The sequence below is a fragment of the Myotis nattereri genome (assembly GCF_964212035.1).
Source record: "Myotis nattereri genome assembly, chromosome: 12".
NCBI lineage: Eukaryota > Metazoa > Chordata > Mammalia > Chiroptera > Vespertilionidae > Myotis > Myotis nattereri.
Window position 1 is genome coordinate 34,528,780 of NC_138087.1, and position 13,458 is coordinate 34,542,237.

The following is a 13,458-nucleotide window of genomic DNA, read 5'->3' on the forward strand; positions in this document are numbered from 1 at the left end:
AAAAAATAAATGAATTTGTGACCTCATCTGGGCATCCATCTGGTCTTGGTAATCTTCCATTATTCTTCAAGAGTTCTATCAAATGAAACACAATCATTTGTCCTTGTTTGTCGTTGCCAATCATACGCATGAATTCCTGAAACATAAACCCACATTTCAGTGAGATTTTTTGGGTACATTTAATTTGAAGCAGAAATCTTTCTCAACTTCTTTCAATAAATGGGAACAATTCTGTATATGCATGCTTTCTTATATGTTTGAAACATTTTAAAAACAGACTATTTTGCTTGGTTGGTGTGACTCAGTGGTTGAGCATCAACCCAGGAACCAAGAGGTTGCTGGTTCAATTCCTGGTCAGGGCACATGCCCAGGTTGCAGGTGTGGTTCCCAGAGGGGGCATGCAGGAGGCAACTGATTGATGATGTTCCTTTCCCATCAATATTTCTACCTCTCTATCCCTCTCCCTTCCTCTCTCTCTAAAAAAAATCAATGAAAAATATTTTAAAAAGTCAAACTATTTTAAAACTTCCTTTTCAGGAATACTTCAGACAGGATTGTTATATGTGGAACCTCTATAATGCCATTTCTATAAATGTAATATACTCAACACAAATTCCCTGAGAAGGGCCCAAAACAAGTGAACTAAAACTATATTTACATTTTTTGGTGGCTATTGTTTTAACATGTCACATTACATTACATTTCAGCTGAAATAAAAACTTGAGTGTAAAAGAGGGCATAATAAAAAGAGTGCAGAATGAACGTTTAAGTAAAAGACCATGGAGAGAAAAATATGTTCAAGTGTTAAACATTCATAAAAATCTGATTTGTAAGCTAGGAAACTATTTACAGCACGTCCTTTATTGAAATATAGAGAGCGCTTATAAACCGGTAAGAAAAATTACCAAAATAAAAACGGGCAACGCACATAAGGAGACAACGCACACACGTATGTGCACCAAAGACCCGATAGGTACGTGTTCAGTCACACTAACAGGAGAAATGCAATTTCAAGTCAAATAGATGCAACTTCTCTCCTACCAATTTGGCAAAGCTGCATAAAAACACAATAGTGGATACTGTCAAATGATGACATGCACATGCCCTGTGCACTGCTACTGAGAATGCAATCTCTGGAAATGCTTTTCTGGAAAGCATTCTGAAAAACTCAAGAACCTTTAAAAGAGTTCATAACCTTTCATCTATTATTAAACTTTTATTCCAAGGTGACAACCACAGAGAAACAAATATTTATGTATAAGGATGTTCACTATGTTCATTGAGGTGTTACATAAAAGACTGAAAATGGAAAATAACTGTTTAGAAATTACATCCTTATTATGAAATGCTATCCAAAAGTTAGAAGCCAGATTTTCAGTAAGTAGTTACTAGTAAAGGAAAATATACATGCTCTAATACTTAATTAAAAAAAACAAGACAGCAAGCTGTATAGTATAACCTTTATTTTATAAAAAAATTATTTTAATACAGTTTCACTTTTACATATAAAATTAAAAGAAGCCAGGAAGAAACATACCACAGTACTAAAATAGTTACCTCTGAGTAGTTGAATTGGAGAGGATTTTTTTCATACTTTTCAATATTAAAGAAAATTCTACAATGATCAGAAAAAAACTACTTTAAAAGTTTAACTTTTGCAATAATTCCTAGAATGAATGAGTTATTGGATGTACTAAGAATAATATTAAGAGAATATAGTAAACTAGAGGCCCACTGCACGAAATTCGTGCACGGGAGGGGGGGGGTGTCCCTCAGCCCAGCCTGCACCCTCTCCAATCTGGGATGCCTTGTGGGATGTCCAACTACTGGCAGTCGGACATCACTCTTACAATCTGGGACTGCTGGCTCCTAACCACTTGCCTGCCTTCCTGCCTGATCGTCCCTAACCGCTTCTGCCTATCAATCAGCCTGATCACCACCTAACTGCTCCCCTGCCGGCCTACTTGATGCCTAATTGCTCCCCTGCCGGCCTGATCGCCTCCAACTGCCCTCTTCTTCCAGCCCAATCACCCCCAACTGCCCTCCCCTGCCGGCCTGATCTCACCCCCAACTGCCCTCCCCTCTGGCCTAATGGCCCCCAACTGCCCTCCCCTGCCAGCCTGATCTCGCCACCAACTGTTCTCCCCTGCAGGTCTGGTTCCCCACAACTGCCCTTCCCTGCTGTCCTGATCGCCCACAACTGCCCTCCCCTGCCGGCCGTCTTGTGGCGACCCTCTTGTGACATCGTGCGATGCCCCCTAGGCTTATATTATATAGGACAGTACTCTACCCCTCTTCTTTTAAAAAATTCAAGTTAATTTAATCAATAAGTTTAGGGTTATTTTGTTGGATGTTGTAATACAAATAAGCAAGAAGAGGCTAGATAAGCTTTAAGCTTACTATTATTGTTTGGCAAAGCTTTTCTCATGTTAAAAAAAAAAGTTGAAAGTAAATAAAAACATACTGACCGCTGGTGGACTTTTACTCTTCTCAATATAGGTGAAAAGTTCATATAGAACCACTCCAAAGCTCCACACATCTGAGGCCACAGAAAACTTGCTCTCTGTCAGTGATTCTGGAGCATACCTGTGAAATAGGAAAGCATTTAAAAGGCGGTTACTTGATGTGTCAACTCTTGTTTGTAGCTGCAAACCAATTGGATTAAAAAAAAAAAAAAAAGAGCAAGATGTACAGGAAAGCATTAACATAGCAGGCTTGAGGCTGTCATCCTAAAAAAGGCCTGCTTGCAATGTTGACACTTGACTGGTACCAGGAACTTAGATTTCAGGAGTGTTTCCACAATTCCCTAAATGATAAGAGGGGCTCACTGTGCCTAAAATGTTTCTGCAAACTACATGGTTTGTGCTGAATGCCCACTTTCCCTCTAGGAGTCTGAAATTGTAGTACATACCAGGCAGAGGGTGCTTACGTGTCCAGTCCCAATACAAACCTTGGGCATTGTGTTGTCACAATTACTGCTGGGAAAAGGAAGTGTGTCCCACATGACTTTACTGAGAGAGGACCTTGGAAGATTGTGCTTGGTTTCCTCCAGCTTTGCCCCAGACTCCTTTCCCCTTTGCTGATTTGCTTTGTGTCCTTTCCCTGTAAGGAATCATAGCTACGAATATGGCTGTATGCTGAGTGCTATGAATCCTCCTAGTGAATATCAAACCTGAGAGTGGTCTTAGGAACCTCCAAATACACAAAGATAACTCAAAACAAAAAACAAACAAACAAAAAAACATTTTGTCTCTATAGGAAACACCAGGGTTAACTGCGAAGTACCATAGAGAGAAAACATTGCTTCTAAACTGGAGCAAGACTTGAAGCTATTAACATATAAAACAAAAAACCTGCTCATCCCAAGGAAGTGAATTTTGTAAAGGAGCACAGAAAATTAGAAAGTCCGGGAGAAATGGTGCGATTATCTACTCAAGTATCAACACTAACCAAGGGAGAATTTTGGCTAATGGACTGTGAATATCCTGGTTACATTGCTAAGTTTATCCATATTATAGAGAGTGATGACAGAGATCCATTTAAGATTGATGAGATTTAAACTATAAATTAGAAAAATTTAATCTCTCCTTTAAAATATGCTCACTTCCATAAATCCTTCTCTGACTACTCAAGGTTTTTATGACCCAATGCTACTGAATTTCTACTGAAATACTTGTAGCCTATACCACACAATTAACCATGCAATGCTATATTAATTTTATATTGTTTTTAAAAACACTTAACATATTTATATTTTTAAATAAATGTTAGCTTTAGCCCACAAATGGAACATAACATCCCTGAAGACAGCACTACTCCCCCAACCATTGTAAACTATTCTCATCCTTCGGTTATACTGAAAGCACTCCTGTAATCGCCTCCTCACTCCTCCCTCCCCCAATTTGCAAGGCTGTTTCTCTCTCCCATCACTACTGTAAGAATAAATACAAATCAAAAATATAATTCTCCTTGTTGAAAATGAGGAAAATGACTCTTCCCCCTCTTTCCTTAAAGCATTTATTTTAGAAAACTTACCATTGTAAATTCTTTATCTCTTTCAAATGTATGTAAGTATTTTTTAAAGCTTTTGCTCAAATGCCTCTTGACAGCTTTATGATATGTTTTTCTCAAGAACCTGGGAACCATCTCTTTGTAATATAATCATCAAGGAAGTTAGCACCCCTACTTCTCAGTTTCTGTGAGAGGGTAGATACCTGACTCCTTCCAAGTTACAAAATTATCTCTTGTCATAAGTTAATTTTTCCTTTGGTAAAGCCAATTAGCTAATACCTGGTGACTTCAATTACCCAGTGACTTTAGGATGAACCATGTGTGACAAATGTGATGTCAAGTCCTCTCACTTGAGGACTAGTTACTGTTTATCATGAGAAAATGTATATAATGGGTTGAATTTGCTTGGCCATAAGAAAGAATAAGATTTCTTTCTCTCTTTGCAATCTATAAGCAGATTACTTTTGATGCACAATACCTTCTGGATTAATGCTTACTCAGTAATAAAACTGTTTTCATTCTAGCTTCTCCCTGCTGTTAGCCTCACCTTAATGTACCCTCTAAGCGAGTTCTCCAACCATTAGGTCAAAGGCCCCTATACACTCTTAAAAATTACTGAAAAAAAGCTGAAATTACTATAAAAAGAATGCTTCTGTGAGAAGAGTAGCATTGTTTTACATTTTTTAAAAAAATATATATTTTATTGATTTTTTACAGAGAGGAAGGGAGAGAGAGATAGAGAGTTAGAAACATCGATGGGAGAGAAACATCGATCAGCCGCCTCCTGCACATCTCCCACTGGGGATGTGCCCGCAACCCAGGTACACGCCCCCGACCGGAATCGAACCTGGGACCCTTCAGTCCGCAGGCCGACGCTCTACCCACTGAGCCAAACCGGTTTCGGCTGTTTTACATTTTTAAAGTTTCTTTACTGTTTTGTTTAACAGAGAATATAAGAGTATAACCTGTGGAAAATTCCACTATCTATTCATGAAAAAAGGAGAGTGAAAAAAGCACATGACATCTTAGTATTAAAATAACTTTTGATAACAGACTCCCTAAAGGGGGTACAAGGAGTCCCCATACTTTGAGAACTGATATACTGCACCAAAAGTAAAGGTGGAGGGGGAAAAAAAGTAAATTCATATTCCTAAAATATGACTCTCACAATGTTATTCCCTGGATAAAGCCTCTAAATCTTTCACCTACACAATGTTTACTAAATAAAGGCTGACCTCTTTAACATGTTGTACAGGGCTCAATATCATTCTAGCCCCAATTGCTCCCTGTTTGCTCTGCAATTATGTCATTCACTTACAAGCCCTCATCCTCTTGTTCTTACCCTCTTCTTATGGTAAACTTAAAAAAAATTAAGTAATACTTTCTTTTCTTTCTCTTAAAGTATAGTGACATATAATATTATATGAGTTTCAGGTGTACAACATAGTTATTCAACATTTACATAGCTTATGAGGTGATCATAGTGATAAATCTAGTAACCACCTGTCACCATACAAAGTTATTATACCACTGACTATCTTCCTTGTACTGTACATTATACCCCTGTGACTTATTTTATAACTGGAAGTTTGTACTGCTTATTCCCTTTCACCATTTTCATCCATCTCCCTAGGACCTCCAACACCTCTAGGGTACCATGCTAAGTGAAATAAGTCAGACAGAAAAAGACAAATACCAAATGATTTCACTTGATATAATATGTGGAAACTAAAAACCCTTGACCTTGAGCAAGCTATTTACCCTGTCTACAATTCAGTTCCTTCATGCTTAAAATGAGATATTAATACATATTCTCCAAGGATTCTTATGAGGATTAAATGAGATAATCCATGACACACATGTAAGCCCAATGCAAGTACATGAGAAATTTTTGCTACTATTATCCTATCTAATAAAAGAGAAACATGGTAATTAGCCATACCTCCGCTACCCTTCCCATTGGCTAATTAGGGCGATACACAAATTAACTGCCAGCCAAGATGGCGGCCAGCAGCCAGGCAGCTTGAAGCGAACATGAGGCTTGCTTGCTTCAGTGACGGAGGACTCCAACATTCCCCGCCTGCCGCTGCCGGCCTCTGAGCTTGCAGTTTGAAACACTGTTACAAATATAGAAGCTAAACAAAACCCCAGAAACTTCTTTCAGCCAGCCGGGATCGCAGAGCTGGAGTTGAAACAATGTTTCGATTATAGAACCCAAACAAACCAGATACCTGCTTTCAGCAGTGGAGGCCTAAGAGCTGGAGCCAAGCCTCAGAGCTAAAGCTGGCCCAGAATAAGAAAAAATAAAAAATAAAAAAAGGAGTGGTTGGGAGCTTCAGTCACCCGCCAGCCTGAAAACAGCCCTCAGCCCCTCACCCAGACTGGCCAGGCACCCCAGTGGGGACCCCCACCCTGAAGGGTGTGTGACCAGCTGCAAACAGCCATCATCCCCTCACACAGGCTGGCCAGGCACCCCAGTGGGGACCCCCACCCTGATCCAGGACACCCTTCAGGGCAAACCAGCTGGCCCCCTCCCGTGCACCAGGCCTCTATCCTATATAGTAAAAGGGTAATATGCCTCCCAGCACCGGGATCAGCGTGACAGGGGGCAGCGCCCAAACCCCCTGATCGCCCTGTGGCTCTGTGTGTGACAGGGGGCGGGGCCACAACCTCCCTATCCACCCTGCTCTGTTTGTGACAGGGGAAGGCACCCCAACCCCCTGATCGGCCCTGCTCTGTGCCTGATAGGGGACGCTCCCCAACCCCCTGATCGCCCTGCGGCTCTGTGTGTGACAGGGTGTGGCACCCCAACCCCCCGCCACGGGCCCTGCTCTGTGTGTGATGGGGTAGAGCCATAACCTCCCCATAGGCCCTGCCCTGAGTGTGATAGGGTGCGGCGCCCCAACCCCCTGATCCGCCCTGCTCTGTGTGTGACAGGGGGAGGTGCCCCAACTCCCCTCTCGGCCCTACTTGTGAGTGACAGGGGGAAGCTCCTCAACCCCCTGATCGGCCCTGCTCTGTGCATGACAGGGGGGAGCTCACCAACCCCCTGATGGACTCTGCTCTGTGCGTGACAGGGTATGGATCCCCAACCCCCCTGATGGGCCCTGCTCTGTGCATGACAGGGGGCAGCGCCCCAACCCCCTGATTGGCCCTGCTCTGTGCGTGACAGGGGGTGGCGCCGCAACCTCATCGACCCTGCCTTGAGTGTGACAGGGGGTGGTGCCCCAACCCCCAAATCGGCCCTACCCTGAGCGTGACTGAGGGTGGCATCACAACCTCCCGATCCGCCCTCCTCTGTGCATGACAGGGGGCGGCGCCCCAACTCTCCAATCAGCCCTGCTCTGAGCCCGACCAGGGGCTGCACCTAGGGATTGGGCCTGCCCTCTGACACCCGGAGCAGGCCTAAGCCAGCAGGTCGTTATCTCCCGAGGGGTCCCAGACTGCGAGAGGGCACAGGCCGGGCTGAGGGACCCCCCCGCACCCCCCCCCCCCGAGTGCACAAATTTTTGTGCACCGGGCTTCTAGTCCTATATAATAAAAGGCTAATATGCAAATTGTCCCCTTGACCTGGAGTTCAACCAGGGGGCAGGGCCGGCCCACCAAATGACCGAGACCCCTCCCCGTGGTCAGCCCCCCCAATCGCCCTCCTGACCCCGATCGGGGTGGGCCAGCCGGACCCCACCTGTGCACGAATTCATGCACCAGGCCTCTAGTAAATATATAAATGACAAACTATTAATAATAGTAAAAATAAAGTTTTAAGTTTATGCTCTAAAATTTCATTTTATTATACTAAAATATACTCACCAGAATATAGGGCTTTCACCAGGTTCTTTCACTTTGTAGTATTCTTTGTCTTGTGGCAAGACTTTGGTTAACCCAAAATCTCCAATTTTAACTCTGTTTTCATTCTCTACCAATATATTCCTTGTTGCCAGATCCCTGTGGATATACCTTTTCGTACCAAGATATTCCATACCCTATGGATAAAAATAACATTTTTTCTTTCAGCCAGTTTTGTAAACATAATCAATTTCAATGGTCTTGCCTATTTATAGTCCCTTAATTATCTAAGATAAACTAGAGAATTTCTTAACAATTACTTCAACATGTTCACTTCATCTACAACTAATAGTCAGAATATTAGGTACCTTGCATATCTGAGATGTATATTGCAGAAGTTTCTTATGATCTATTCGTTCTTTATGCTTTTGGAGATAGTCCCGTAAACTTCCATATGGTAAATATTCCATAATTAATCTTAGATTACGCCGGCCTTTTAAAACACAAATGGGAACATAATGTTATGCTTTGCCATATTTTACTGATGAAATATTAAAAAACAACCATACATAAATGACTTAAAGATATATAAAATCTGAGTCTAAGATGACAGAATTTATTTGTAAATTAAAGGTGAAATAGTAAAGAACACAGGCTTTTTGAAACAAAAAGTTTTAAAAAGCTTTAAAGTAGTTGTTTTAGTCTTCTGTAACGCAAATCAAAATAAGCTGAGAAAACTTCCTTCTCCTCACTTTGTACTGAACAAAAAGCATCAAATTTAAATATTATACTTTTAAAGAAAATATGAGCAAAGACAATTTCTTTCTTTGAAAATGATATTTGCTTAATAAGCATAAGCAAGGGTGATAACAAACATTTTCAGTGAAGAGAATGATTAACCAACTAGTTAGAGATTTCCTGTAGTTACAATACACCATCACCAAGCAGTCTTCCGTCTTCTCTCCCTGGGCACTGTTATAAGTCCACATCTTGACACAGTATGTTTCTATTACGCAGGATGCCAACAACATAGCTTGAGTTCAAAATAGGTTTCAACGGCAACATACCAGCACTGTAGCACACTCCCTTGTACTTTACAATGTTGTCATGCTGCAGGGATTTAAGGATTTCAATTTCCCTTTCAAAGTCTCTGAGGTGCTCTTCAGTACTGTGCTGGAGCTTTTTCACAGCCACCACCTCCCCAGTGTTGTCTTGTAGAGGGTCATACCGGCACATCTCAACACTCCCAAAGTTACCCTGAACAATACAACACATCAGGACAGAAATCTCAAATTTTCCACACAAACACTACCAAATTCTAATTACATTAGCAATTCCAACAGTCAGAATTAGCACACATCCCTAAGCTTAGATTAGGTAACTTTCAAGACAAAAAAGAAAATAGTAATTCCACAGGTAGGTAGTAAACATATACATTTAATTTATTCAAAAAGAACTAAAAGATGAAATATAAACAACTGCCAAAAAGCTTTTAGACACAAATCATGAACATTAATTATGAAGACAAACCAAGGGACATGCTATCTGTCACTACCTTCCAGGAAGAACTTCACTTTTTCACAATACACCCTTTGGTATCACTGTCAGAGAGCTGGATGGAGTAAGGGTCTATTATGGACTGAATGTGTATGTCTCCCCAAAATTCATATGATAAAGCCCTAACCCCCCAATGCATGTATTTGGAGACTGGACTTGTGAAGAGACGATAAAGGATAAATGGGGTCATAAGGGTGAGGCCTTAATCTGATAGAACTGGTGCCTTTAAAAGAAGAAGAGCCCTGACCGGTGTGGCTCAATGCTTAGAGTGCCAGCCGAGCCAGCCGAGCACCAAAGGGTAGAGATTCAATTCCTGGTCAATGCCACGTACCTGGGTTGCAGGTCTGATCCCCAGCCCCAATCGGAGCATGTACGGGAGGCAACCAGTTGATGTATCTCTCACACAGATAGTTCTCTCTCTTTCTCCTCCTCCCTCAGTCCCTTTCACTCTCTCTAAAAATCAATGGAAAAAATCTCAGGTGAGGATTAACATAAAAAAAGAAGAAGAGGAAGAGACACTAAAGCTCTCTGTCAATAAGGTGGCCAAATGAGGACCACTAAGAGAGCCCTCACCAGTAACCAAACCCTTTCAGAACCTTGATTTCAGACTTTCCAGCCTCTGGAACTATCAGAAATAAATATCTGATGGTAAAGCCACTAAGTCTATGGTATTTTATTATGTCATCCTGATAAGATTAGTACACAATCTGTATTATTTGCTCAAGAAAGTAAATTTTTAGCCTAAGGGGATGTTCCCACTTTTTTGTTTTTAAGGTGAGTCATTAAAGAAACCTCTTTTTTTTTTCTTTCCTCTTCTCTTTTTATTAAGGTTTATTATCTATACATAGTTGATATATAATATTTACAATTAAGCTTTGGGTATTAATCAAAGTAATATATTTTGGATATTATTGCATTCTTAAAGAACAGAACAACATAGTGTTAAGCTAAAGTTTCTAAGAGACTATATTTTCAGCTATATTTTTGAAGTCAATTTTTAAAAAAACTTAGACCACATATAAGCTCAAAGTTAAATCTCTAATTACACAGGCCAGACAGCAGTGATGAGATGTCACTACTGAGATTAGGTTATAAAAAGACCATGGTTTCCACATTGGGTATTTTCCCTCAGCTGCCATGTTGTAAGAATCCTATGGAGAGAGAGGCCTGTGTAAGTGAACAGGGTCCAGTCAACATCTTCTAGACTCTGAACAATCAGATTATTTCTTCCTCGGATGACTAAAAAAGGAAGTGAGTAGAAAGGCTTAATTTAGCCCTGGCTGGTGTGGCTCAGTTGGTTGAAGAGTCCTGTACATCAAAAGGTCACAGGTCCAATTCCCAGTCTGGACACGTATCTACGTGGCACATTCATTGTTGTGGGGCGTATGAGAGGCAACCGATGGATGTTTGTCTCTCACATCAATATTCTCTCTCTCTCTCTCTCTCTCTCTCTCTCTCTCTCTCTCTCTCTCTCTCTCTCTCTCTTCCCTTCTCTAAAAATCAATAAACACATCCTCAGTTGAAGATTTAAAAGAAGAAGAAGAAGAAGGACTTAATTGTCCTTTTCTCTATTTCATAAATAAAGCACTCTCTACCAAGAAACAGTCCCATGGTCAAATCAGTTGGGGAAATGTTACCTAATTTTTGAATATGTTCAATGCATATTACATGTTAAAGATTCTGAAAAGTTCTTCTTAAAGATAACTGTTTAACACAGCACTTCTCCAACATCTGACAACTAAACTTTTTCTACAAATACTCCTTAAAGTTTTATGAAATGTGAACTTTAGAGAATCTTTAAAGCCTTTTTTTCCTAAATAAAATGTTCTATGGCTATAATTTAACTACTTAAAAAACTTCTTTCATCTTACCTTGCCAAGTTGCTGCAGAAATTTCAAGTGTCTCTCTTCAAACTGAGTAGGGTCTCGGTCTTCAAAAGCTCCAGAAAACCCTAGGGCACCTATCCTCATATTTGGTAACATGTCATTCTCTGTTAACAATTCATAATCTGCAGAAATAAAGAATAATACACCATAATCTGGCAAATAAATTCTCTGGGTTAATATGTATTCAAGCTGACCAAAATATTTAGAAATACTAAACACAGGATAATGTTAATAGTTTAGATTATATTAATGGAGCCTTTACTTATTACCCACAATCTGACAGGCTTTCAAGAAAGATTTTTACAAAGAATAAATAATTACTTTATAAAATTGGCAGTTTTTATATTGATAAAGAATATATTCTGATTTCTTTGTGAAATTAGTAATACTGGAAAAGGAAATACCTGTAGGTCAGACACATGCATATTTAGCTACATACTTTAAAGGAGTGGACAAAAACAAATCTACTTCATGTTTAGAAAATGAATTATAAAATGTATTAAAACTAGTTTTTAAAAAACAAATAATTGTTTTTTAAAAACTCAAATAAGATAAACTTTTATAATATACTAGTCATCAAGTAGCAGACTAAAATTGGGTAAATGAAGGAGAAAAAGCCTTCTTTTAAATGTAAATATTGCTCAATCAAGGAGCCTAGAATATGTATAAAGTAGGAAAGTCATATGCCCATATGAGACTCTAAAAGACATCAAAGAACTTATTGAGAGGATTACAAAATTAGTAAAGATTTGTTAAATACAAAAAGCACACAAAAAATCAGAAAGATAGCTGGGGAATCAATAATACATACCTGGAGTAAACAAACTATTAAGATCTCGTATGATGGCTCTGAAAGAAGGTCTAAAATCTGGTTCATAATCCATACAATTATTAATAAGATTTGCTAATTCTGTCCACTTTGGTGCAGGAAGCTGGTGTCTATCTTCATAAAACTGTAGCTTCTATAATTAAAGAACCACACATTGAGAATTGTGTAATGCCTTATCAATCCCTTCTTTTTAAAACCCCTTCTTTTTATATTAAAAAAATATAAAATCATGTGAAAGAATCATCAAGATTCACAAAATTAATCCAACCCCACAGACTACAACTCACTCTTTGAGAATCCAAAGCACTCAGAGGCTTGTCTCCTCCACTGCAGATTTCCCACAAAGTGGTACCAAAACTCCATTTGTCTGTTGCCAAGTTTAGGTTTTTAGGATTTTCAATACATTCAGGTGGTACCCATGGTATTCTCTCCTGAAGAACTTTTAAGTGATAGGAACATAGTATGGTTAAATAGTTCTCACAAGTAAGTAATTCTTTTATATGCAAATCATTTTCAAGCTGATTTGAATAATCATTTAATTCAAGATCTCATTTTTAACAATGACAACACTGAGATCCATAAAGACTGAATAATTTGCCCAAAATCACACAATTTTTTATTAGCACTAAGAGAATTAGAACTCTGTACAATAACTCCTGGATCAACTAAACTTTTTTTCATTAAGTCACCAATTTTAAGCCCACGTGCCGCAAGAATTTTTAAAACCTGCAATAGGTATTACTACTTAGTCAGGGGCAATGACCTCTTCTCCTTAAACTGTCAAATAAAAAAATTACAACAGCCAACACAACAACAGATATCCAGTGTGAATGCACCAAAATGCACTTCCATACGTAATTAAAAATTAAAACTGTTTTTTAAAATTATGTATAAAATTGTAAAGAAAACAAAAATTATTTGACGAGGGTATGAGAAGTACACATCTAAAGCACATCCCAGTATTTAGAGAAATGCAGTAGAGGACAAAGGAAGGACACATTAATTAATACCAAAGAGACAGAGGGTAAAACTGGCTAAGTCCTCCAAAAAATGTCAATTTAGATACATTGCACAACAGGGGTCCTCAAACTTTTTAAACAGGGGGCCAGTTCACTGTCCCTCAGACCGTTTGAGGGCTGGACTATAGTTTAAAAAAAAACTATGAACAAATTCCTATGCACACTGCACATATCTTATTTTGAAGTAAAAAAATAAAACGGGAACAAATACAATATTTGTATTTGCATGTGGCCCGCGGGCCATAGTTAGAGGACCCCTGTTGCACAACATCAAAATAAACTCCAGTTCAAAGAGCGGAACATGTAAACAAAAAACATAAAATATTTAGAAAAATGCTTAGGTAAATATTTGATCTGTGGGTTGGAAAGA

The 13,458-nt window shown here is 39.4% G+C and overlaps 1 protein-coding gene across 1 annotated transcript in view; it reads right to left on the reverse strand.

Moving 5' to 3' along the window:
- The window catches only part of JAK2 (Janus kinase 2), a 101,659-nt gene that overhangs the window by 9,792 nt on the left and 78,409 nt on the right, over positions 1–13,458 (reverse strand). Inside the window, exons 17-24 of the mRNA XM_081103422.1 lie at positions 12,357–12,508; positions 12,052–12,202; positions 11,226–11,362; positions 8,865–9,054; positions 8,166–8,290; positions 7,822–7,994; positions 2,469–2,586; positions 23–136 (exon numbers count right to left, since the gene is read on the reverse strand). Coding sequence (XP_080959548.1) covers positions 23–136; positions 2,469–2,586; positions 7,822–7,994; positions 8,166–8,290; positions 8,865–9,054; positions 11,226–11,362; positions 12,052–12,202; positions 12,357–12,508 — 1,160 coding nt within the window. The remainder of the gene's footprint in view (positions 1–22; positions 137–2,468; positions 2,587–7,821; positions 7,995–8,165; positions 8,291–8,864; positions 9,055–11,225; positions 11,363–12,051; positions 12,203–12,356; positions 12,509–13,458) is intronic.